We start from the raw sequence: 26,834 nt of genomic DNA on the forward strand, positions 1-26,834 counted from the left end.
AATGGACAAAAAACTGACATGACAGGGTGTGCACCTATAGTCTCAACTACTTGGCAGGCTGGATCGGGGGGCAGATCACTGGAACTCAGGAGTTTGAGGCTTTAGTGCATTATGATATAGTACACTGTGAATATTTACTGTACTCCAGCCTGGGCAACACAGTCAGACCCTGTCTCTAAAATTAATTAATAAAATAAATTTTAAAATAAAAAAACATGAACCAACTATATGTTGCCTACAAGAGACACTTTAGATCTAGACACACGAATAGGTTAAAAGTGCAAGAATGAAAAAAGATACTCCACATAAACAGTAACCTAAAGATAGCAGGGACAGCTATAAATAAGCCTGTCATGAAAAGATAAATGCTCTATGATCCACTTATATAAGTAGCCGAATTCACAGAGGCAGGAAGTAGAATGGTGGTTGCCAGGGGCTGGGAGGGAGGGTGAATGGTGAGTTATTGTTTAATGGGTACGGAGTTTCAGTTTTGCAAGATGAAGAGATCTGAAAACGAATGGTTGTGATGGCTGCATAGCAACGTTGATGCGCTTAGTACAACTGCACTGTACACTTAAAAACTTAAAATGGTAAATTTTATGTTATGTGCATTTTACTACATACAAAAAAGTCAACTATATTATTGGGAAAAATGTCAACTATATGATCGGGAAAATGCAAATCAATACCACAATGAGATACTACTTCACACTCAATTACATGGTTATTATCAAAGAAACCCCAAAATAACAAGCACTGATGAGGATGTAGAGAAACTGTAATCCTGGTAGGAATGTAAAATGGTGCAGCTGCTGTGGAAAACAGTTTTGTCATTCTTCAAAAAATTAAAAATGAGGCCAGATGGAATCCCAGCACTTTTGGAGGCCAAGGTGGGCAGATCATCTGAGGTCAAGAGTTCAAGACCAGCCTGACCAACATGGTGAAACCCCGTCTCTACTAAAAAAATTAGCCGGGCATGGTGGCGGGTGCCTGTAATCCCAGACACCTGGGAGGCTGAGGCAGGAGAATCATTTGAACCCGGTAAGCGGAGGGTGCGGTGAGCCAAGATCGCACCATTGCACTCCAGCCTGGGAAACAGAGCAAGACTGTCTTGAAAAAAAATTAAAAATGGAATTACCATATGACCCAGCAAATCCACTTCTTGTATATATCCAAAAATCTTTTTTTTTTTTTTTGAGACGGAGTCTTGCTCTGTCGCCCAGGCTGGAGTGCAGTGGCGCAATCTTGGCTCACTGCAAGCTCCGCCTCCCAGGTTCACGCCATTCTCCTGCCTCAGCCTCTCTGAGTAGCTGGGACTACAGGCGCCCGCCACTACCCAGCTAATTTTTTTTTTTGTATTTTTAGTAGAGACGGGGTTTCACCGTGGTCACGATCTCCTGACCTCGTGATCCGCCCGCCTTGGCCTCCCAAAGTGCTGGGATTACAAGCGTGAGCCACCGCGCCCGGCATGTATATATCCAAAAATCTTAAAAGTAGGGTCTTGAAGAAATATCTATGCGCCCATATTCAAAGCAACATTATTCACAAAAGCCAAAGAGTGAGAGCAACCCAAGTGTACATCAACAAATGAACGATAAACAAAGCATGAAATATACATGCAATGGAATAGCACTCAGCCTTAAAGAGAAAGGAAATTTTGACATACTACAACATGGCAAAGTCCCTAAAACACTATGCTAAGTAAAACAACTAAGTCACAAAAGGGAAAACACTGTATGATTCCACTCAGACGAGGTACCTAGAGGAGTCAAATTCATAGAGAAACAGAATGGTGGTTACCAAGGGCTGGGATGAGGGGAGAGAAGGATAAGAATGATGACTTTAATGGGTGTAGTGTTTCGGTTTTGAAAAATTAAAAATGTTCTGTGGATAGACAGTAGTGATGATTCCACAACTAGTGGAACATGTGAATGTACTACTTAACACCACTTAACTGCACACTTGAAATATTTTAAATGGTAAATTTTATGTTACGTATATTTTACCACAACTTTTAAAAAATAAATAATTTTTAAAACTCAGTTGAATTTCTATAGCTTAACAATTAACATACAGACTGAAATTAAAAATACAGCACTGTTTACAATCACTACAAAAATGAAATACTTAGGTATGAAATCTAACAAGACATATATATGACATGTGCTAAAAACTATAAAACACTGGCCAGGCGCAGTGGCTCAAGCCTGTAATCCCAACACTTTGGGAGGCTGAGGCGGGCGGACCACGAGGTCAAGAGATCAAGACTATCCTGGCCAACATGGTGAAACCCTGTCTCTACTACAAATAACAAAAAATTGCCAGGTGAGGTGGCTCACGCCTGTAATCCCAGCACTTTGGGAGGCCGAGGCAAGTGGATCACCTAAGGTCAGGAGTTCGAAACCAGCCTGACCAATATGGTGAAACCCCGTCTCTACTAAAAAACACAAAAATTAGCTGGGCCTGGGGGCCTGCGCCTGTAGTCTCAGCTACTTGGGTGTCTGAGGCAGGAGAATCACTTGAACCCGAGAGGTGGAGGTTGCAGTGAGCCGAGATTGTGCCACTGCACTCCAGCCTGGGCGGCAGACTGAAACTCGTCTCCAAAATAAATAAATAAATAAATATATATATATGTGTATATATACATGTATGTCTCCAAAATAAATAAATAAATATATATAATATACATATATATGTATATATATGTGTATATACATTTTATACCTAAGTATTTCATTTTTGTAGTGATTGTAAACAGTGTTGTATTTTTAATTTCAGTCTGTATGTTAATTGTTAAGCTATAGAAATTCAACTGAGTTTTAAAAATTATTAATTTTTTTAAAGTTGTAAAATATACGTAACATAAAATATATATGTATATATATACATATACGTGTATATATGTGTATATATATATACACACATATAATTAGCTGGGCATGGTGGCACGTGCCTATAGTCCCAGCTACTCGGGAGGCTGAGGCAGGAGGATCGCTTGAACCCGGGAGGTGGATGTTGCAGTGAGCACTCCAGCCTGGTGACAGAGCAAGACTCTGTCTCAAAAAAAAAAACAAAAAAAAAAACTATGAAACACTGATGAAAGAAATCAATGATCTGAATAAATGAAGATACATACCATGTTTATGAATTAGAAGACTCATAATAAAAAAATACCAATTTTCCCCAAATTGATATACAGGTTTAACATAATTATTCTATAATTGTTGAAAATATATTAGTGTGGTATTCTGAAATGTAATTTTCTCAACAGTAGTCTGGGCACTTATTTTCAACAAACACACACTAACTTGGGAAGAATACCTATTCCATACACTTTTGCTTTAATTTCTGAGGACTTTAGCTACTAACAAAGCAATGCTGGAGTGATGTCAGCAAGATGGTTAACTAGAAGTCCTTCATGCTTATCCCTACATCCCAACAAGGACAGCCAAAACAATAAATAAACAGCTACATTTCAATGAAAATAACTACAGGAGAGCACAGGAGTACATCAAAGGAGTAACAGAAACCCAAGTGAGCACAGAAACTCAGGATAGTTATATAGAAAACAAGGGAACACCAGGCCTCCACCCCTCATCCCCCAGCTGGGATCAGCTGGGAACCAGGAGGAACTTCCTGTGCTGAAAAGGTAGCAAGCAGATCCCAGCAGCCCCCTCAGGGACTAAGCCCAGCTGAGGGAGTTACCTGGAGTCCACAAAGCTGTGCCCTTCCCAGGGGAGCAGGCACCGTCTCACAGTAGCCCATGCAGCTACTGTGCTACACCACTGTGAACTAGAACTACTGCTGGAGTGTGTCTTGCAATGGGGCAGGTAGCCAGGGCACTCCCTCCTCCTTGAGGCTAAGCTGCCCCTGAACCACCCCTGCCTGGTGGCCTGACATCCCCAAGCTGAGCTGTGAGTAGCTGCTATGCCCATCCCCATGGGCCAATCTACCTAGCCCTGTCCCTGCCCCTTGCAGATCTAAAGTAATGTACTCCCTCCTGAGGACATGTGTGCTGGCCAAGCTCCTCCATCTACCACTCCCAGTTACTGCTGCACCCTGTCTCTAGGGGCTGAGGGAACAGCGCCTTGGTGCAGGGGCCGCATATACCTCTCCCCAGTTGCTGCCGCATCCCGTATCCAGACTCTGTGAGGCCAAGTATGGGGGTAGTAAATACCTCAGAATGGCAGAACACAGCTGTTACCTGGGCCCTAGGGAGCAGCACAGCAATGGCTCCACCTGGCCTCAGAGTCTGGAAGACTGCCAAGTGCCACCATCCCAGGGTCTAGACTCACCAGTATATAATGCCTCATCCCCTATTGTGACTGTGCTCTATTAGCTCAGGTTCCTGAATTGCAGTGGCCATACCCTGCTCTCTGGGCCCAAACTTGCAGTACCCCTTCTTCCTGGAGTCAGGCCAGAGCTGTACCTTGCCCTCCAGGGACAGAATTACAGCTGCATCCCAGCCCCCTGGACCCAGGCTGCTAGAGAATGGTTCATAGTCACAGATACTGGCTCTGTGGTCAACCTACATCCAATTTTGCCACAGACAGCATACCAGCATATCAAGACCCAGGTACCACAATGGGTTCACAAGACCCTGAGCCTAAGACCCCAGTCCCACAGCCAATCCAAATATTTGCACCTGGAACCCAGCTCCTCTGCAGCTGCTTGGAGACCATGTCAGTTCTGACACCATTAGAAGGATCCCCTTGATTAAGTCTCCCTACTGAGGGGAAAACAGGAAGACTCCAAAAGCCCTTGCCACCAAAGACATCAACAACCTATGTAGCTACTACTACAAACTTCTACAGCCTGGAACACTAAGGTGTCTGCCATTATTGCTGATTTTGAAAGCAGCTGAAGAAGTTGCACAGAGACCATACCACAGCAGCACCTACAAGGAAACAGAGTAACCACACTCTTCCCAACTGGCACACTAAGATCCAACTACAGATGAAAGTCTTTCACTAGAAGAGTGGCTCTAGAGGCAATTACTCCACCAGATGTACACACATCAGTGCAGGGAGACAAGAAACATAAAAAAACAAGAAAACATGATAATACCTGAAGAATATAACTCTCTAGTAATAGACCCCAATAAAAAGGAAATCAACAAATGCCAGGAAAGAAAAATATTTTAAGGACACTCAATAAGATGCTAGAAAATACAGATAGACAATTCAACAAAATAAGAAAAAAATTCACGATATGAATGAGAAATTCAACAAAGTGACAGATACCATAATTAAAAAAAAACAGCCAGGTGCGGTGGCTCACGCCTGTAATCCCAGCACTTTGGGAGGCTGAGACGCACAGATCACAAGGACAGGAGATCGAGACCATCCTGTCTAACACGGTGAAACCCCATCTCTACTAAAAATACAAAAAATTAGCTGGGCGTGGTGGCGAGCACCTGCAGTCCCAGCTACTCAGGAGGCTGAGGCAGGAGAATGGCGTGAACCCGGGAGGTGGAGCTTGCAGTGAGCCAAGATCGCTCCACTGCACTACAGCCTGGGCAACAGAGCGAGATTCTGTCTCAAAACAAAACAAAACAAAACGTATCTTGCAGCTGAAGGATTCAATTAATGAAATTAAAAAACAGAATAGAGAGCTTCAACCACAGAACTAATCAAGCAGAAAAAAAATCTTTGAACTTCAAAGATGCGGTGGGTCACGCCTGTAATCCCAGCACTTTGGGAGGCCGAGGCAGGCAGATCACTTGAGGTCAGGAGTTCAAGACCAGCTTGGCCAACATGGAGAAACCCTATCTCTACTAAAAATACAAAATTAGCCAGGCATGGTGGTGCATGCCTGTAATCCCAACTACTTGGGAGGCTGAGGCAAGAGAATCGCTTGAACCCAGGAGGCGGAGGTTACGGTGAGCTGAGATCGTGCCATTGCACTCCAGCCTGGGCAACAAGAGTGAAACTCCATCTCAAAAAAAAAAAAAAAAAAAAAAAAAAAATTCAGCTGGGTGTGGTGGCATGTGCCTGTAATCCCAGCTACTTGGGAGGCTGAGGCAGGAGAGAATTGCTTGAACCTGGGAGGTGCAGGTTGCAGTGAGCCGAGATCGCGCCACTGCACTCCAGCTGGGCAACAGAGCGAGACTCTGTCTCAGAAAAAAAAAAAAAAAGAAAAGAAAAAATATATTTAATAAAACAATAGCTGAAAATTTCCCAAGTCTGGGGGTAGATATGGATATCTAGATCCTGGAAGCTCAAAAGCCCCAAATAGATTCAACCCAAAAAGGTCCTCCCCAAGGTATATTATAGTCAAATTGTCAAAAGTCAAAGGCAAAGTGAGAATTCTAAAAACAGCAAGAGAAAAGCATCAAGTCACATATAAAGGAATCCCCTTTAGACTAACAGGAGAAACCCTACAGGTCAGGAGAGAAGCAGATGACCATTCAACATGCTGGAAGAAAAAAAAAATTATCATCCAAGAATACTATATCCAGCAAATCTATCCTTCAGAAATGAGGGAGAAATAGTCTTTTCCAAGCAAAAACAACACAACAAAACAAACACCCAAGGGAACTCATCACTACTAGACCAGCCTTACAAGCAATGCTCAAGAGTACTGTATGTACATCTGGGAGGGAAAAGATGATAATCACCATCATGAAAACATGCAAAACTATAAAATACATTGCAACAACAGATATACAAAGGAGAAAGATACAACAATCAAACTTTATCACTACAAACCAAACTGCACTGATAATAAGAGAGAAGAAAGGAACAAAAGATATACAAAACAACCAGAAAAAGTTAGCAAAATGACAGGACTAAGTCCTCACCTATTAATAACCTTGAATGTAAGCAGATTGAATTCCCCAATTAAAAAATGGCTGAACAGACTTTTAAAAACTTTCTTCAAAAATATGCTGCCTACAAGAAACTCACTTCACCTGTAAAGACACATGTTGAAAGAAAGTGAAGGATTGGAAAAAGATACTCCACGCAGACAGAAACCAAAAACAAGCAGGAACTGCTATACTTATATGAAGTAAACTTTAAGTCAAAAACTGTAAGAAGAGACAAAGAAGGTCATAATACAATGATAAATGGATCAATTTGGCAAGAAGATATAACAATTGTAAGTATCTATGCACTCAACATTGAAGCACCCACAAATATAAAGCAAATATTTAGATCTAAAGGGAGGGATAGACTCCAATACAATAATAGGGACTCTAACACCCCACTCCCAGCATTTAGACAGAAAATCATCAAATAAACACTCCATTTAAACTGCATTTTAGACCAAATGGACCTAACAGGTATTTATACAGAACATTTCATCCAACAGGTACAGAACACAAATTCTTTTCACTGGCACACAGAACATTCCCCAGGAGGGCCTATGGCCATAACACCCTGAACACCCCCAATCTCGTCTGATCTGGGAAGCTAAGCAGGGTCGGGCCTGGTTAGTACTTGGATGGGAGAACATTCTCCAGGATAGACCACATGCAAGGCCACAAAACAAGTCTCAACTAATTGAAAAGAACTGAAATCACATCAAGTATCTTTTCTGACATAACATGAGCAACTTTTGAAACTATTCAAATACAGAAAAACTAAACAACATGCTCCTGAAGAAACTATGAGGCAATTAAGAAATTAAGAAGGAAAATAAAACATTTCTTGAAACAAATGAAAATCGGAACACAATATACTGAAACCTATGGGATCCAACAATAGCAGTATTAGTAAGTTTATAGCAATAATTGCCTATACCAGAAAGCACAAAGGTTGCAAATAAACAACACAGAAATGCAGCTCAAGGAACTAGAAGAGCAAGAACAAACCAAACTCAAAATTAGTAGAGGGAAATAAATAATAAAGATCAGAGCAAGGACAGGTGCAGTGGCTCATGCCTGTAATCCCAACACTCTGGGAGGCCAAACTGGGAGGATCACTTGAGCCCCGGGGTACAAGACCAGCCTGGGCAATGTAGTGAGATTCTGTCTCTTACAAAAAACTTAAAAATTATCTGGGCATGGTGGTACATGTTTGTACTCTCAGCTACTCATGAGGGTGAGGAAGGAGGGCTGCTTGAGCCCAGGAGGTTGAAGCTGCAATGAGCAGTGACTGTGCCACTGCACTCCAGCCTGGTGACAGACTGAGACCCTGTCTCCCCACCCCATGAAAAAAAAAAATCATAGTGGAAAAAAGTAAATTGTGACTAACACAAAAGATAAACAAGGCTGGGTGAAGTGGCTCACACCCAGCACCCTGGGAGGCTGAGGCTAGAGGATTGCTTGAGCCCAGGAGTTTGAGAACAGCCTGGGCAACATGGCAAAACCCTGTCTCTACAAAAAATACAAAAATTAGCCAGGCATGGTGGTACATGCTTGTAGTCCCAGCTACTTGGGAGGCTGAGGTGGGAGGATCGCTTGAGCATGGGTAGTGAAGGTTGCAGTGAGCTGAGATAGTACCACTGCACTCCAGCCTGGGAAACAAGGCAAGAGACTGTCATAAAAAAAAAAAAAAAAAAAAAAGCCCGGGCGCAGTAGCTCATGCCTGTAATCCCAGTACTTTAGGAGGCCAAGGCGGGTGGATCACCCGAGGTCAGGAGTTTGAGAGCAGCCTGGCCAACATGGCGAAACCCGTCTCTACTAAAAATACAAAACTTAGCCAGGCGTGGTGGCATGCGCCTGTAGTCCCAGATACTTGGGAGGCTGAGGCAGAAGAACTGCTTGAATCCAGGAGGCAAAGGTTGCAATGACCCAAGGTCACGCCACTGCACTATAGCCTGGGTGACAGAGCAAGACTCCATCTCAAAAAAAAAAAAAAAAAAGATCAACAAAACAAAAAGTTGTTTTGAAAAGATAAACAAGGCCGGCGCGGTGGCTGATGCCTGTAATCTCAGCACTTTGAGGGGCCAGGGTGGGCAGATCACCTGAGGTCAGGAGTTCGAGATCAGCCTGGCCAACGTGGCAAAACCTGTCTCTACTAAAAATACAAAAATTTGCCAGGTGTAGTGGGGTGCATCTGTAATCCCAGCTCCTGGGGAGGCTGAAGCAGGAGAATCACTTGAACCCAGGAGGCAGAGGCTGCAGTGAGCTGAGATCGTGCCATTGCACTCCAGCCCGGGCTACAAGAGCGAAACTCCGTCTCAAAAAAAAAAAAAAAAAAAAAAAAGATAAACAAAATAACCATTAGATAGACTAATCAAGAAAAAAGACTCAAAAAATAAAATCAGAAACAGAAAAGAAGACATACAGATGATACCACAAAAATGTAAAGGACCATTAGAGACTATTAAGAACAACTATTCCTCAACAAATTGGAAAAGCTAATGGAAATGGATACATTCCTGGAAACAACCAATCTACCAAGAGTGAACCAAGAAGAAATAGAAAACCTGAACCAACCAGTTATGAATAATGAGATTAAATCAGTAATAAAAGTCTTCCATCAAAGAAAAGCCCAGGACCTGATGGCTTCAATGCTGAGTTCTATCAAATATTTGAAGAACTAATACCAATTCTCAAACTATTCCAGAAAATTGAACAGAGGAGTAGATTTCTCCCAAACTCATTCTGTGAGGCTACCATTACTCTGATAGCAAAACCAGACAAAGACACAACAAAAAAAGAAAACTACAGGCTAATATCCCTGATGAACAAAGATGCAAAATCCTCAACAAAATACTAGCAAGCCAAATACAGCAGCACATCAAAAAGATCATTCACTATGATAAAGTGGGATTTATTCCAGGGATACAAGGATGGTTTAGCATATGCAAATCAATAAACCTGATACATCACATCAACAGAAGAAAGGACAAAAACCATACATGATCATCTCAACAGATGCAGAAAAAGTATTTGATAAAATTCAACATCCTTTCATGATAAAAACTCTCAACAAACCAGATACAGAAGGACCATACCGCAAAACAATAAAGACCATTTATGACAAACCCACAACTGACATCATACTGAATGGGACAAAGCTAAAAGCTTTTCCTCCAAGAACTAGAACAAGACAATGCTGTCCATTCTCCCCACTTTTATTCGGACTGAAAGTCCCAGCCACAGCAATCAGGCAAGGGAAAGAAATACAGAAACAAGGAAGTCAAACTGTCCCTGTTTGGAGACAACATGATCTTACATCTAGAAAACTAAAAGATCCACCAAAAAACTCTTTGATAAATTCAGTAAAGCTGCGGGACACAAAATCAACATACAAAAATTAGTAGTGTCTCTATATAACAATAATGAACTAATAGAAAAAGAAATCAAGAAAGCAATCCCATCTATAGTAGCTAAAAAACAAAAAAACCCCAAAAACCCAAGAATAAATTTAACCCTAAGAATAAATTTTTAAATTTTTAAATAAATTTAAATAGAGATGAAAGAACTCCGCAAGAAAAACTATAGAACACTGTTGAAAGAAATTGATGATAACACAAAAAATTGAAAGATATCTTCTGTTCATTGATTAAAAGAACTAATATTGTGAAAATGACCATACTATTAAAAGCAATCTACACATCCAATGCAATCCTATCAAAATACCAATGACATTCTTCATAGAAATAGAAAAGTCTCGGCTGGGTGCAGTGGCTCACGCCTGTAATCCCAGCACTTTGGGAGGTTGAGATGGGCGGATCACCTGAGGTCAGGAGTTCAAGACCAGTCTGGCCAACATGGTGAAACCCCGTTTCTACTAAAAATACAAAAATCAGCCGGGCGTGGTAGTGGGCGCCTATAACCCCAGCTACTCAGGAGGCTGAGGCAGAGAGAATTGCTTGAATCCGGGAGGCGGAGGTTGCAGTGAGCCAAGATCATGCCACTGCGCTCCAGACTGGGTGATAGAGCGAGACTTCGTCTCAAAAAAAAAAAAGAAAAAAAAGAAAGAAATAGAAAAGGAGAACCACAAAAGTCTCCAAAGAGATCCTGAGCAAAAGGAACAAAGTTGGAGACATCACACTACTTGACCCTAAACTGCAATGCTCTAGTAACCAAAACAGCATGGTACTGGCATAAAAACAGACATACAGACCAATGGAACAGAATAGAGAATCCAGAAATCCATGTATTTACAGCCAACTGATTTTCAACAAAAGCACCAAGAACATACACTGGAGCAAGTGCAGTGTCTTTAATAAATGGTGCTGAGAAAACTAGATATCCATTTGCAGAAATAAGGAGCTAGACCCCCTAACTCTCACCATATATAAAACCAACTCAAAATAAATTAAAGATATAAACGTTTACGCCTGAAACTATGAAATGATTAGAAAATGATGTAGGAGAAATGCTTCAGGACATTGGTCTGGGCCAAGATTTTAGGAAGACCTCAAAAGCACAGGCAACAAAAGCAAAACTAAACAAATGTGATTACATAAAACTAACATGCTGCTTCTGCACAGTAAAGGCAACAATTAAAAGAATAAAGAGGCAACCTGTAGAATGGGAGAAAATATTTGCAAACTATTCATCTGACAAGGGATTAATATCCAGAATATACAAGGAACTCAAACAAGAGCAAAAAAACCCCCACAAATAATCCAATTAAAAAATGGGTAAATGAATTGGAATAGACATCTCTCAAAAGAAGACATATAAATGGCCAAGAGGCATATGAAAAAAAAATCCTCAATGTCACTAATCATCAGGGAATTGCAAATCAAAACCACCAGATATACCATCTTGCCCTAATTAGGATGGGTGTTAGCAAAAAGACAAAAACTGCCGGGCGTGGTGGCTCACACCTGTAATCACAGCACTCTGGGAGGCTGAGGCAGGTGGACTGCCTGAGCTCAGGGGTTCGAGACCAGACTGGGCAACATGGTGAAACCCCGTCTCTACTAAAATACAAAAAATTAGCTAGGCGTGGTAGTGTGTGCCTGTAGTCGCAGCTACTCAGGAGGCTGAGGCATGAGAACTGCTTGAACCTGAGAGGCGGAGGTTGTAGTGAGCCAAGACGACGCCACTGCACTCCAGCCTGGGCAGCAGAGTGAGATTGTCTCCAAAAAAAAAAAAAAAAAAGACAAAAACTAACAAATGCTGGTGAGGATTTACAGAAAGAATTCATATACAAAGTTCTTGGAAATGTAATATAGCCACTATGAACAGTATGGAGGTTCCTCATGGGAGGAATAGGATTAATGAACATAGGAGTGCAGATATCTCTGACATATTCATTTCCTTTCCTTTGGATGTACCCAGCATCAGGATTGCTAGATTATATAGTTCTAGTTTTTGTTTTTTAAGGAACCGCCACACTATTATAAACACTATTCACAATAGCCACGACATGGAATCAACCTAAGTTCCCATCAACAGACGAATGAATAAAGAAACTGTGGCATGCATACATACACACACACACATATATATATATATATATATATATATATATATATATATGTGATGAAATACTACGTAACCATAAAAAAGAATGAAATTCTGTCATTCATGGCAACATGGATGAGTTTGGAGGGTATCATGTTAAGAGAAATAAGACAGGCACAGAAAGATAAATAACACATGTTCTCACTCATGATGAAGCTAAAAAAGTTGATCTCAGAGTAGAATTATGGTTACTAGAGGCTGGGATGGGTAGGGGAAGGTGGGTATATCAGACATTGGTTAACAAATACAAAAGTACAGCCAGATAGGTGGAATGAATTCTAGTGTTCTATAGTGCTATAGGGTGACTGCAATTACCATTATTTTTTAATTTTTTTTGAGACAGAGTCTCACTTTGTCTCCCAGGCTGGAGTGCAGTGGCGCGACCTTGGCTCACTCCGCCTCCCGGGCTCAAGCAATCCTCCTGCATCGTCCTCCCAAGTAGCTGGGATTACAGGTGTGTGCCACCACCCCTGGCTAATTTTTTTTGTATTTTTAGTAGAGACAGGGTTTCACCATGCTGGCCAGGCTGGTCTCGAACTCCTGACCTCAAGTGATCTGCCCGCCTCGGCCTCCCAAAGTGATGGGATTACAGGAGTGAGCCACCACGCCCAGCCAGGTGACTGTAATTAAAAAAAACTTATGGTACATTTTCAAATAACCAGAAGAACAGATTTTGAATATTCGCAACACAGAGAAATGATAAATGTTTGAGGTGATGGATATGTTAATTACTCTGATTTGATCATTACCCATTGTATATGTGTATTCTGTACCCCATAAATATGTATGATTATTATGTGTCAAATTAAAAATAACAAACGATGTGGCCGGGCGCGGTGGTATTTTTAGTAGAGACGGGGTTTCACCGTGTTAGCCAGGATAGTGTCGATCTCCTGACCTCGTGATCCGCCCATCTTGGCCTCCCAAAGTGCTGGGATTACAGGCGTGAGCCACCGCGCCCGGCCCTGTGCCTTCTTATATGATACACTGAGAGAAAAAAACCACCACACCAATGGTATGCCTGCCAAAAATGAATAATCTCTTTTTTTTTTTTTTTTTTTTTTTGAGACTGAGTCTCCCTCTGTTGGTCAGGCTAGACTGCAGTGATGTGATCCCAGCTCATTGCAACCTCCGCCTCCCGGGTTCAAGCGATTCTCCAGCCTCAGCCTCCCCAGTAGCTGGGATTATAGGTACCTGCCAACATACCCGGCTAATTTTTGTATTTTTAGTAGAGACGGGGTTTCGCCATGTTGGCCAGGCTAGTCTAGAGCTCCTGGCCTCAAGTGATTCACCCGCCTCGGCCTCCCAAAGTGCTGGGATTACAGGCATGAGCCACCATGCCTGGCCAAAAAAAAAAAAATGAATAATCTTAATCTAATCCTGAGGAAGTATCAGGCAAGCCCAAACTGAGAGATATTCCACAAAATAACTGGCCTGAATTCTTCAAAAATTCCAGTCCAAGAAAGGCAAAAGCTGAGATGTTTGTATTAAAAGGGACTAAAGAAACATGATAACTAAATTTGATGTGTGCTTCTTCATTGTAATCTGACCTAGCGGGGACAGAAGGGGGAAAATCTCTATATGACATTATTGGGATAATTGGCAAAATTTTACAAAGGTCTGTGGATTAGATGAACAGTACTATAACAATGTAAAATTCACAGCTTTTGATAACTGTGTTTTTTTTTGTTTTTTTTTTTTCTCGAGACGGAGTCTCGCTCTATCGCCCAGGCTGGAGTGCAGTGGTGCGGTCTCAGCTCACTGCAAGCTCCACCTCCCGGGTTCACGCCATTCTCCGGGTTCACGCCATTCTCCTGCCTCAGCCTCCCGAGTAGCTGGGACTACAGGCGCCCGCCACCACGCCCGGCTAATTTTTAGTAGAGATGGGGTTTCACTGTGTTAGCCGATAATTGTGTTGTTTTTACATAAAAGAATGTCTTAGTACTCAGGATATACATTCTGAAATATTGAAGGTTAAAGGAGCATTATATATACAACTTAGTCTCAAATGGTTCAGGAAAAGGGTATACAGAGAAAGAAAATGATAAGTCAAAAGAGGCATAATATTAATAATTGGTAAAACTAGGTAAAGTATAAATGGAAGTTCCTTATACCATTCCTGCAAATTGTCTGCTAGTTTGAAATTATATCAAAATACAAAGTTACCAAAAAGAGCCAAAATATTTGTTGAATTGCAAGTGGGGAAAATCCCAGCCTAGATGTAGTAATAACTAAGGTTTTATTATAGCGCTGGCAAACTGATGACTATAACTTACTGAAATTTGGGCCGGGCACAATGGCTCACACCTGTAATCCCAGCACCTTGGGAGGCCGGGGGGGCGGGGCGGGGGGGGCGGCGGATAACCTGAGGTAAAGAGTTCGAGACTAGCCTGGCCAACTTGCTGAAGCCCCATCTTTATTAATAATACAAAAATTAGCTCGACGTGGTGGCGCCCACTTGTAATCCCTGCTACTCGGAAGGCTGAGGCATGAGAATTGCTTGAACCCAGGAGGTGGAGGTTGCAGTGAGCCAAGATCATGCCACTGCACCCCAGCCTGGGCGACAGAGACTCTGTCTCAAAAAAGGAAAAAAAGAAAAAATAAACAAATTTGTACAGTCTTCATTTTTACGGTTCAGAAATAACTTTTTCATATATAAAAATCAATTAACATTTACCTTTTCCTCTCTTCCTTTATTCTGTTCTTTCTTTTCACGACAACGAACGGCTTTCCCTCTGTCATTGTGAAGATTCTGTGCAGATGACCGGTGAACTCTGACAGTTGTACTTGGACGATTACCATGTGATTTAGGGTCACTGTACTGAGAAGATTGGCGTTTTCTAAGTCCTGGTGAGGGTCTAATCAAACAAAAACTCATTAATATCATAATCAACTCCACATATGGATGAACACACATACTGTGTAAGTTAGAGTCTATGAACTAAAGAAGCCAATGCAACAACTGAACACAAGACATGACTGAATAAACTCCAGGATGTTGAAATCTAAGATCTAAAATTTAAATCTGGGCCAGGTGCGGTGGCTCACACCTGCAACCCTAGCATTTTGGGAGGCCAAGGTGGGTGGATCACTTGAAGTCAGGAGTTCAAGACCAGCCTGGCCAACATGGTGAAACCCCGTCTCTACTAAAAATACAAAATATTAGCCAGGCGTGGTGGTGCGCACCTGTAACCCCAGCCACTCGGGAGGCTGAGGCAGGACAATCGTTTGAACCTGGGAGGTGGAGACTGGAGTGAGCCAAGATCACGCCACTGTACTCTATCCTGGGCAACAGAATGAGACTCCGTCTCAAAAAAATAAAAATAAAATAAAATTTAAATCTGACATATCTGTTGGTGATTTAATTAAAGGAATGCAGTATAGTTATATTACAGAAATAATGGAGGGGAAGTAATGGTCACCTCTACTTAGAAAGGAAATTGTTGTATATCAAAGATGAATGCATCTGATTGTTGGAAGCTGAAAAAAAATTATCAGAGAAGAGAGTTTTATCGAGACAACCAGAATACAGTACAAGTATTCAATTCACATTTATCCAATGGTATATATGTAATTTGGTACCATTTATTTAGAATATACAGACCCCTTTGAAGTGTTTCAAATTTGGGTTTTTTCAGATTTTGGAATATTTGTATATACATACCAGTTGAGCATCTCTAATCTGAAAATCCACAATCTAAAATGTCCCAATGAGCACTTCCTTTGAGCATGACCTTTGAGTGTCATGTTGGTGCTCAAAAAGTTTCAGTTTTTGAAACATTTTGAATTTTCGGATCAGGGAAGCTCAATCTATACCATAATTTTTGTGTTTTAATTAATAAAATTTAATCATTTTCCCATTTAAAAAACTGATATAGCACTAGCTATGAACAGTTACTAGAACTCAAGTTCAGTGCTTTACATTTACATACATTACCTCATTTCACCTTTATGTATTTATATTCTTATTTTTTGAGACAAGGTCTTGCTCTGTCACTGCAGCCTTGACCTCCCAAGCTCAAGCAATCCTCCCACCTCAGCCTCCCAAGTAGCAAGGACTATAGCCACATGGCACCACACAAGGCTAATTTTTGTATTTTGTAGAGACAAGGTATCACTATGTTGCCTAGGCTAGTATCAATCCCCTGGGTTCAATCAATCCTCCCACTTTGGCCTCCCAGAGCTGGGACTACAGGCGTGAGCCCCTGTGTCGGTCCTCATTTCATCCTTATTTCTATAGCAGGATTCAGACTTCTCAAATATCCGTTAGGCTCCTACTCTGCTCCCAGATTTGGTTGCAGCCATTTACAAGGGGGAAAACAAACAAACAAAAAAGGAGTCCTATTCTCAAATAAACCACAGTATAGTTAAACAGACAGAAGCTATGTAAAGCTAGGCACGTATACCAGATGGTGTGAAACAGACCTAGCGCCACGGCAATGGGAATGGCCTCATGAAGACAGAAAAGAAACTGGGACTGGAAATGCAGGAGTTGAACTAAACAAGAGGGTACAATTATAGACAGAACATGAATAAAGAAAAGCAAAGAAACAAAAATGAGCTTAATCTATGTAAAGGATAATAAAGACACCAGTCTAACACATAATGCTGAACATTAAGCGATAATACTGAGCAGAAATGGTTCGGTACATAGAAGACATGAATACCAGTTCAAGAGGCTTAGCTTTTAGCTAACTGCCAACAAGGATCCACTGAAAATATTTTAGAAAGATTAGTCTAATACTGAACATACATGATATACTGATAAAGAAAACACAGAAAGCAGTGAGATGTTTGTGATTACAAATGTTACTGAGACATGAGATAAGGGCCTAGTTTAAGGCAGTAACAATGAGAAGAGTCTCAGAGACACGCTATTAGTAAAGACACTCCAGGCCGGGCATGGTGGCTCATAATCCCAGCACTTTGGGAGGCTGAAGTGGGTAGATCACGTGAGGCCAGGAGTTCGAGACCAGCCTGGCCAACATGGCAAAACTCCATCTCTACTAAAAATACAAAAAATTAGCTGGGTGTGGTGGCACGCACCAGTAATCCCAGCTCCTCAGGAGGCTGAGGCAGAAGAACCACTTGAACCCAGGAGGCAGAGGTTGCAGTCAGTCGAGATTGCGCCACTGCACTCCAGCCTGGGAAACAGACCACAACTGTCTCAAAAAAAAAAAAAAAAAAAAAGAAAGAAAAGACACTCCTAGGCTGGGTGCAGTGGCTCATGCCTGTAATCCCAGCACTGTGGGAGGCCGAGGCAGGTGGATCACCTGAGGTCAGGAGTTCAAGACCAGCCTGGCCAACATGGCGAAACCCTGTCTCTACTAAAAATACAAAAATTGGATGTGCATGGTGCTGTGGACCTGTAATCTCAGCTACTTGGGAGGCAGAGACAGGAGAATTGCCTGAACCGGGAGGCGGAGGTTGCAGTGAGCCGAGAATGCGCCACTGCACTCCAGCCTGGGCGACAGAGCAAGACTGTCTCAAAAAAAATAAAAATAAAAGTGGCTAAGAAATAATCAATACTCATTGATTTTAAATGTCAAGAACATGATGGTATGGGTCTTCTCAAAATGTGACCTATGGACCAGCGACATCAGAATCACCTGTAGATTCGTGAGTTCTACCTGCTCTCTACTATATCAGACTCTCTGGGAGTGATGCCCCTAAATCCACATTTTTAATTAGAGATTGTTAGGAGTGCTACAGCAGAGAGTGCCAGCTTTGTAATCATTATTATAAAACACAATATATCTAGGTTCAAATCCTAGCTCCACCAGTTATCAGTTTTGTGATAGTGGGAAAAAGTTACCCAACCTTATTGTATCTCAGCTGTCTTATCTGAAATACAGGGAAAATATGACTTATTTGGAAGGCTTATTGTAACAAATAAAATAACACCTATAGCCAAAAATAGTTCAGGACACTGTGGGTGTATAATCCAGCACTTGTATTATAAAATAGAACCAGGCCGGGTGTGGTGGCTCACGCCTGTAATTCCAGCACTTTAGGAGGCCAAGGTGGGCGAATCATGAGGTCAGGAGTTTGAGACCAGTATGGCCGACATGGTGAAACCCTGTCTCTACTAAAAATACAAAAAATTAGCTGGGCATGATGGCAGGTGCCTGTAATTCCAGCTACTTGGGGGGTTGAGGCAGGAGAATTGCTTGAACTCAGGAGGCAGAGGTTGCAGTGAGCCGAGATCATGCCACTGCACTCCAGCCCAGGCGACAGAGTGAGACTCCGTCTCAAAAAACAAATAAATAAAATAAAATAAAATAATATACAACCAAGGCTGGTCCGAAGGTAGTGAATTATCTCAATTGATTGTTCACAGTCACAGATCAAACTCTTTGTTCTATTCTTCCCCTCCTTCTCACTACTGCACTTAACTAGTCTTAAAAAAAAAACAAAAAACAAGAAATCAGACTTGCAATGACAAAATGTTAAAACTCAAAACCATCTAAGCAACACCTTAATGCAAGGTTAACGGGCAATGAACCTGGGAAGTCATAGGTGTTCTTTCTAGAAAGGCATGACACAGTCAATATTTAAATCTACAATACAAACTAGGAAACCTATTATGTAAGTGAAATAGATAACGTCCACCTGCACACTTGTCAGTTTAAAAATGTGCAGTAAAACTATGCATGATTGGCTAGTTACAGTATTTCAGTATTTCAGTAACTAGTTGTTCATTTGCTGGCACTTGGTAGTCGGAAGTTGGGGAAAAAAAGCCAGAGAAAGCCCTAAAATTCATAACATTTTATGTTTACTGTTCTCTATGAATTAAAAAGCCCATTTTTTTTTCTATTTTAGCAAATTTAGAAAAATTTTCCATTTTTCGTTATACCTTGATGAAAAGAAGTATTCTGTGATCCCTGTTTGAGAACCACTGTTTGTTAGTCTAACTTAATCTCTTTGCATAAGAAAAATCTGAGGCCTGGCTGGGCGCGGTGGCTCAGGCCTGTAATCCCAGCACTTTGGGAGGCTAAGGCAGGTGGATCACGAGGTGAGGAGATCGAGACCAGCCTGGCCAACATGGTGAAACCCTGTCTCTACTAAAATACAAAAAATTAGCCGGGCATGTTGGTGTGCACCTGCAGTCCCAGCTGCTCAGGAGGCTGAGGCAGGGAAGTTGCTTGAACTCAGGAGATAGAGGTTGCAGTGAGCCGAGATCACGCCACTGCACTCCAGCCTCGTGACAGAGCAAGACTCCGTCTAAAAAAAAAAAAAAAGAAAAAAAAGAAAAATCGGAGGCCTAAAAAGGTTCTATTATTTTCCCAAAGCTACAGAGAGTGGCAAAGACAGACACAGAGCTTGGATATTTCAATTCCTAACCCCATTCTCCTTCCGCAAGATAACACTGTCTCTACTGCTTTAAGGTCATTCACAAAAGCATATTTTTAAATTATTCCTACCTAAATCTTATTTTTTGAAATAGGTCAAAAAGGTATAAGGTTCAAGACCAGTGAGTTAGAAAAGAGACAACGTTCAGTAAAGAAAAATCCCTCCCATTCCTGTCTCTCAGCCACCCCATCCTCCTCCTAGATATAATCAATGCTATAAGCTTCTTGGGCTAACTGGTTTCTTAAAAGGTCTCCGCTTACCTTCGTTCAACAGGTACAGGCATGGACCAGACTTCTCCCTCAGAAGCTGGAAGGTCATGCTGTGCTGCTTTCAAGGGAGTGCTGTCCAGTTTAAAGCTCTCTAGTGTTTTCATGATATCTTTAACATGTTTAGCTTCCACATTTATTTCCTGCCAAACCTGATTTCAAAGAAGAAGATGGATCTTTAAATTTCTATATCACTGTCAAAATTAAATGAGGGCCATTTATTAGAGATGTTAGAAAACTCCATTTTGATATCAGATATCCAGTAATCCACATCAAGATATTCTATCAAAATGTTAATAACAGTTCATTAAGTTTAGGTTTTCAATTGCAATTTTTTTTTTTTTTTTGAGATGGAGTCTCGCTGTGTCGCCCAGGCTGGAATGCAGTGGCGTGATCACTCTCGGCTCACTGCAAGCTCTGCCTCTCGGGTTCAGGTCATTCTCCTGCCTCAGCCTCCCGAGTAGCTGGGACTACAGGCGCCCACCACCATGCTTGGCTAATTTTGTGTATTTTTAGTAGAGACAGGGTTTCATCGTGTTAGCCAGGATGGTCTTGATCTCGTGACCTCATGATCCACCCGCCTAGGCCTCCCAAAGTGCTGGGATTACAGGCATGATCCACCATGCCCAGCCCTCAACTGCAAAATTAATTCTGATAAAATGAATTAAACATCCAGGATAGGCTAGGCGTAGTGGCTCACGCCTGTAATCCCAGCACTTTAGGAGGCTGAGGCAGACGGATCACTTGAGCTCAGGAGTTTGAGACAAGCCTGGCCAACATGGTAAAACCCCATCTCTACTAAAAATACAAAAAATTAGCCGGGCATGGGGGCTGGCGCCTATAGTCCCAGTTACTTGGGAGGCTGAGGCAGGGGAATCTCTTGAGCCCAGGAGGTGGAGGTTGCAGAGAGTCAAGATCATGCCACTGCACTCCAGCCTGGGCAACGTAGCAAGACTCCGTCTCAAAAAAAAAAAAAAAAAACCCAGGCTAACTAAATCATACTACTAATTTATATTCTTATTTAAATTGCATAGCTGGGTGTGCTGGCACGTGCATGTAATCCCAGCTACTCGGGGAGGCTGAGGCAGGAGAATTGCTTGAACCTGGGAGGCAGAGGTAGTGGCGAGCCGGAGATTGCGCCACTGCACTCCAGCCTGGGCAACAAGAGCGAAACTCTGGCTCAAATAAATAAATAAATTGCATAACAGGCCAGGTGCGGTGGCTCACACCTGTAATCTCAACACTTTGGGAGGCCAAGGAGGGCAGATCACCTGAGGTCAGGAGTTCAAGACCAGCCTGGCCAACATGTTGAAACCCCACCTCTATTAAAAATACAAAAATTCAGAGCGAGACTCCGTCTCAAAAAAAAAAAAAAAAAAAAAAAAAAAAAAAAAAAAAAAAAAAAATACAAAAATTAGCTGGGTGTGGTGGCGGGCACCTGGAATCCCAGCTACTCGGGAGGCTGAGGCACGACAATCGCTTGAACCCAGGAGGTGGAGGCTGCAGTGAGCGGAAATCGCGCCATTGCACTCCAGCCTGGGAAACAGAGTGAGACTCCATCTCAAAAAAATAAAATAAAATAAAATAAATTGCGTAACAAATTGAAAAGTTAGGCATAACTTTAAAGTTCTACAAGAATAATTAGCTGGGCATGGTGGCCCATGCCTGTAGTCCTGCCTACTTGAGAGGCTGAGATGAGAGAATTGCTTGAGCCCAAAGGGAAAAAAAAAACCCATCAAAGCACAACTTGTGAAAGTTTCATTTTTGTCAAACTTTTATTTTTATTTTTTAGAGACAAGGTTTCATTCTGTTGCCCAGGCTGTACTGCAGTGGCATGATCATAGCTCACCATAACCTCAAACTCCTGGGTTCAAGGAATCCTCCCACCTCAGCTTCTCAAAGTGCTGGGATTACAGGTGTGAGCCACCATGCCCAACCCTACTTTGATAATTTTTATGCTGCTTAATTAACTTTTTAAATGCTGATTAATCCCAATTACCCTGATTTGATCATTAGATATTGTATACAGGAATCCAAATATAATGTGTATGCCCAAGATATGTACAACTATTATATATCAGTAAATAATTTCTAAAAAATCAATACAACACTGATCAGAATATACTAATTTTATGGCTAATGGGTCACAACCTACAGACTAAAAAAGGTCTCAATTCATATGCGACCAAGGTATTTTTTTAAAAGCAGTCTTTTTTTTTTTTCAAATATTTTTTAGAGACAGGGTCTCATTCTGTCATCCAGTCTGGAGTGCAATAAAATGGCCCTAGTTTTGAGAGTAAGGCTCCACCTCAAAAATAAAAGAGAAAAGGAATCTTGACGCAATTTAAAAACTAATCTTGGGCAACATAACAATACCCCATCTCTAAAAAAAAAAATAAGCCAGGCATGTTGGTTTGTGCCTGTGGTCCCAGCTACTCTGGAGGCTGGGTGGGAGGATTGCTTGAGCCTGGGAAGTTAAGGTTGCAGTGAGCCATGATTGTACCACCGTACTCCAGCCTGGGGAACAGACCGAGACCCTGCCACAAAAAAACCCTCAAAAACCTATATATAGTTTTGATTCAACTGTATTATAGTAATGGGTCTTAACTCAGCCTAAAAACTACATATGGTGACGGCTGTACATTATATATGTATTTAATGCCACTGAACTGTATACTTAAAAATGGCCAAGTCCGGGTGCAGTGGCTCACATCTGTAATCTCAGTACGTTGGGAGGCTGAGGCGGGCAGATCACCTGAGGTCAGGAGTTCTAGACCAGCCTGGCCAACATGGTGAAAACCCCTTCTCTACTAAAAGTACAAACAAATTAGCTAGATGTGGTAGTACACACTTGTAATTTCAGCTACTCGGGAGGCTGAGGCAGGAGAATCACTTGACCCCAGGAGGCAGAGGTTGCAATGAGCCGAGATTGCGCCACCGCACTCCAGCCTGGGCAACAGAGTGAGACTCCATCTCAAAACAAACAAACAAACAAAAAAAACCCCAGTAAAGTGTTATGTATATTTTACAATAAGAAAATGGTAGGTCGGGCATGGTGGCTCATGCCTGTAATCCCAGCACTTCGGGAGGCCAAGGCAAGCGGATCACCTGAGGTCAGGAGTTCGAGACCAGCCTGGCTACATGGTGAAACCCCGTCTCTACTAAAAATACAAAAATTAGCTGGGTGTGGTGGTGTGTTCTTGTAATCCCAGCTACTCGGGAGTCTGAGGCGGGAGAATCGCTTGAACCCAGGAGGTGGAGGGTGCAGTGAGCTGAGACTGTGCCATTGCACTCCAGCCTGGGCAACAAGTGAGAAACTCCATCTCAAAAAAAAAAACAAAAAAACCAGAAAATGGTAAAAAAAAAAACTATATATATAATATTGAAATGAAATTTAAGATAATGTTTTGCTTTATAACTTACATGATTTAATCTTAAGTACCTTTAAACAAAAGCTTAGACTTAAGTAAAAGTCTTTGGCCTAACAACAAAAGGTCTAAAAAGTCCTTCACTGACAAACTTAAGACTCCTTATGAAATAAAATATTTTCTAGGCCGAGCATGGCGACTCACACCTATAATCCTAGCACTTTGGGAGGCCGAGGCAAGAGGATCATTTGAGCCCAGGAGTTCAAGACCAGCCTGAACAACATAGTGAGATGCCATGTCTATAAAAAATAAATAAATAAAAGATAAATAAAATAAAATAAAATAAAATATTTGCCCCTTCTGGTAATTATATGGATATGGTAAAGGATATGGAGGGACAGATATAGGGAAATAGATTAAGTTCAAAGAGATAGGCTGTTTCTCTCAAAAAAATTAAGGACAAATATTGAACAATATTTAAAAAGCAGCTCAGTAGAATCTGAGGTATAATATTCTATCTAGAAGACCAGCTCAAATAGACTATTACTTTCATTTTTTTTTTTTTTTTTTTTTTTTAGACAGAGTCTCACTCTGTTGCCAGGCTGGAGTGCAATGGTGCGATCTCGGCTCACGGCAACCTCCGCCTTCTGGTATCAAGCGATTCTCCCACCTCAGCCTCCAAAGTAGCTGAGATTACAGGTGCCTGCCACTACACCCAGCTAATTTTTTTGTATTTTAGTAGAGATGGGGTTTCACCATGTTGGTCAGGCTGGTCTCGAACTCCCGACCTCGGGTGATCCGCCCACCTCAGCCTCCCAAAGTGCTGGGATTACAGGCGTGAGCCACCACGCCTGGCAAGACTTATTTTCTTAACGTTTTTTTCCTCTTGTGACATAGTTGAGCCTTGTTATAAATGCCACCCTCCACTGGACCTGTAAGTTCTACAATTTCCAATTTTAAATTTCTGTTGGTCCTCAGTGATTTAAGTTTCTCAATGGGATTCAACCATAATCTGCTTTATAAAGTTCTATTATACAAGGAATATGAGGCCAGGCGTGGTGGCTCACACCTGTAATCCCAGCACTTAGGGAGGCTGAGGTGGGGGGATCACTTTAGCCTAAGAGTTTGAGACCAGCCTGGGAAACATAGGGAGATCCCATCTCTACCAAAAAATTTAAAAATGAGCAGGTCACAGTGGGGCACACCTCTGATTCCACCCACTCAGGAGGCTGAGGTGGGAGGATTGTTTGAGCCTGGAAGATCAAGGCTGTAGAGACTGCACTCCCTCCTGGGCAAGACAGCAAGACCCTCTCTCAAAAAGTTTTTTAAAAAATATGGTACCTGTGAGATTCACAAGCCATTTACAGTTTCGACAGTGGCTTAATAAAGTCTACTCTATTTTTACCAAGTAAAAATCTGATTAAAAAAATGTCAAAACCATTATTTTAAAAAACTCTTGGCTGGGCTTGGTGGCTCATGCCTGTAATCCCAGCACTTTGGGAGGCCAAGGTGGGCAGATCACCTGAGGTCAGGAGTTCGACACCAGCCTGGCCAACAAGGTGAAACCCCATCTCTACCAAAAATACAAAAATTAGCTGCGTGTGGAGGCAGGCGCCTGTAATCCCAGCTACTCGGGAGGCTTGAACCTGGGAGGCGAAGGTTGCAGTGAGCCGAGATCGTGCCACTGCACTCCACCCTGGATGACAAGAGCAAAACTCCGTCTCAAGGAAAAAAACAAACAAACAAACAAAAAACCCTCTTATTAGATTCCAGCAATTAGAATTAAGTAGAACTCATAATACTGCTGATGGTTAAAGTGGATTATTATTAATATAAGTTTCAAGTAATATTATATAGAAATCTGTGTAATTCCACCCACTCAGGAGGCTGAGGTGGGAGGATTGTTTGAGCCTGGAAGATCAAGGCTGTAGAGACTGCACTCCCTCCTGGGCAAGACAGCAAGACCCTCTCTCAAAAAGTTTTTAAAAAAATATGGTACCTGTGAGATTCACAAGCCATTTACAGTTTCGACAGTGGCTTAATAAAGTCTACTCTATTTTTACCAAGTAAAAATCTGATTAAAAAAATGTCAAAACCATTATTTTAAAAAACTCTTGGCTGGCTCACATACTCATGTTTTGTTTTGATTTTTATTTTTGAGACAAGGTCTAGCTCTGTTGCCCAGGCTGGAGTGTAGTGGTACAAGCATAGCTCACTGCAGCCTCAACCTCCCAGGCTCAAGTGATCCTCCCACCTCAACCTTCCTAGTAGCTAGGACTACAGGCACACACCACCACATCTGGCTAATTTTTTTATTTTTGTAGAGATGAAGTCTTGCTATGTTGTCTAGGCTGGACTTGAACTCCTGGCCTCAAGTGATCCTTCTACTTTGGCTTCCCAAAGTGCTAGGATTACAGGAGTGAGCCACTGTGTACTGTGCTCGGTAGTCATACCGTCTTAACATGTAACTACATATAGCATTGACATCTGATCTAAATTTTCTCTTCCGAGTACTTAAGCCATTAAAACATACAGCAGACATTATTCTCACCTGTTGCCATTTCTGCTGGAGGTATGTATCTTTGACTGAGTACAGATACTTGTTCATTTGGTCAAGAACTCCCTGATAATAGACCATCGCAGAGTCATAGTTTCCCAGCAATGCATATTCACGAGCCAATTTTACATTCTCACTAATCATAAGAAGACTCATGTTCAACTGTAAGCTAAAAAGAAGAAGAAGAAAAAAAGAAACACTTTAGGTTTACATGTCTCTTAAAAATAAGTATAGTTATTAAAAAATACTTTCCAGGGCTCCCTCAAGAAACTCACAGTCACACATACCACACTTCCCATCTCTGTATGTGTGCTCATGCTATTTCCATTCCTTCAAAGAAATTTTTTTTTTTTTTTTTTTTTTGAGACAGAGTGCTGCTCTGTGGCCCAGGCTGGAGCGCAATGACATGATCTCGGCTCACTGCAACCTCTGCCTCCCGGGTTCAAGCAATTCTCCCACCTCAGCCTCCCAAGTAGTTGGGATTACAGGCACCCACCATCATGCCCGGCTAATTTTTGTTGTATTTTTGTAGAGACGGGGTTTCACCATGTTGGCCCGGCTGGTCTCGAACTCCTGACCTCAGGTGATCTGCCCGCCTTGGCCTCCCAAAGTGCTGGGATTACAGGCATGAGCTACTGAGCCTGGCCTCAAAGAAATCTTTTATTTAGGAGGCTAAGGCAGGCAGCTCACTTCAGGCCAGGAGTTCAAGACCAGCCTGGCCAATATGACGAAACCCTGTCTCTACTAAAATGTAAAAATTAGCTGGGCGTGGTGGCACATGCCTATAGTCCCAGCTACTTGGGAGGCTGAGACACAAGAATTGCTTGAACCAGGGTAGCAGAGGTTGCAGTAGGCCAAGATCGCGCCACTGTACTCCAGCCTGGGAGATGGAGCAAGGTTCTGTTTAAAAACAA

At 41.9% G+C, this 26,834-nt stretch overlaps 1 protein-coding gene across 5 annotated transcripts in view; it reads right to left on the minus strand.

Moving 5' to 3' along the window:
* Window positions 1-26,834, minus strand: part of KATNA1 (katanin catalytic subunit A1) — a 59,802-nt gene that overhangs the window by 21,805 nt on the left and 11,163 nt on the right. For 4 of the 5 annotated variants that reach the window (XM_055267244.2, XM_055267233.2, XM_063632413.1 and 1 more), the window contains 3 exons: window positions 25,915-26,089; window positions 19,990-20,147; window positions 15,054-15,234 (listed from right to left, as the gene is read on the minus strand). In XM_055267244.2, the coding sequence (XP_055123219.1) occupies window positions 15,054-15,234; window positions 19,990-20,147; window positions 25,915-26,076 (501 nt within the window). In that variant the 5' untranslated portion in view covers window positions 26,077-26,089. Of the gene's footprint in view, window positions 1-15,053; window positions 15,235-19,989; window positions 20,148-25,914; window positions 26,090-26,834 lie in introns of those variants that run through there. The other variant, XM_063632408.1, reaches the window with a different exon arrangement.

This window comes from Symphalangus syndactylus, chromosome 2, assembly GCF_028878055.3.
Source record: "Symphalangus syndactylus isolate Jambi chromosome 2, NHGRI_mSymSyn1-v2.1_pri, whole genome shotgun sequence".
Taxonomy (NCBI): Eukaryota; Metazoa; Chordata; class Mammalia; order Primates; family Hylobatidae; genus Symphalangus; species Symphalangus syndactylus.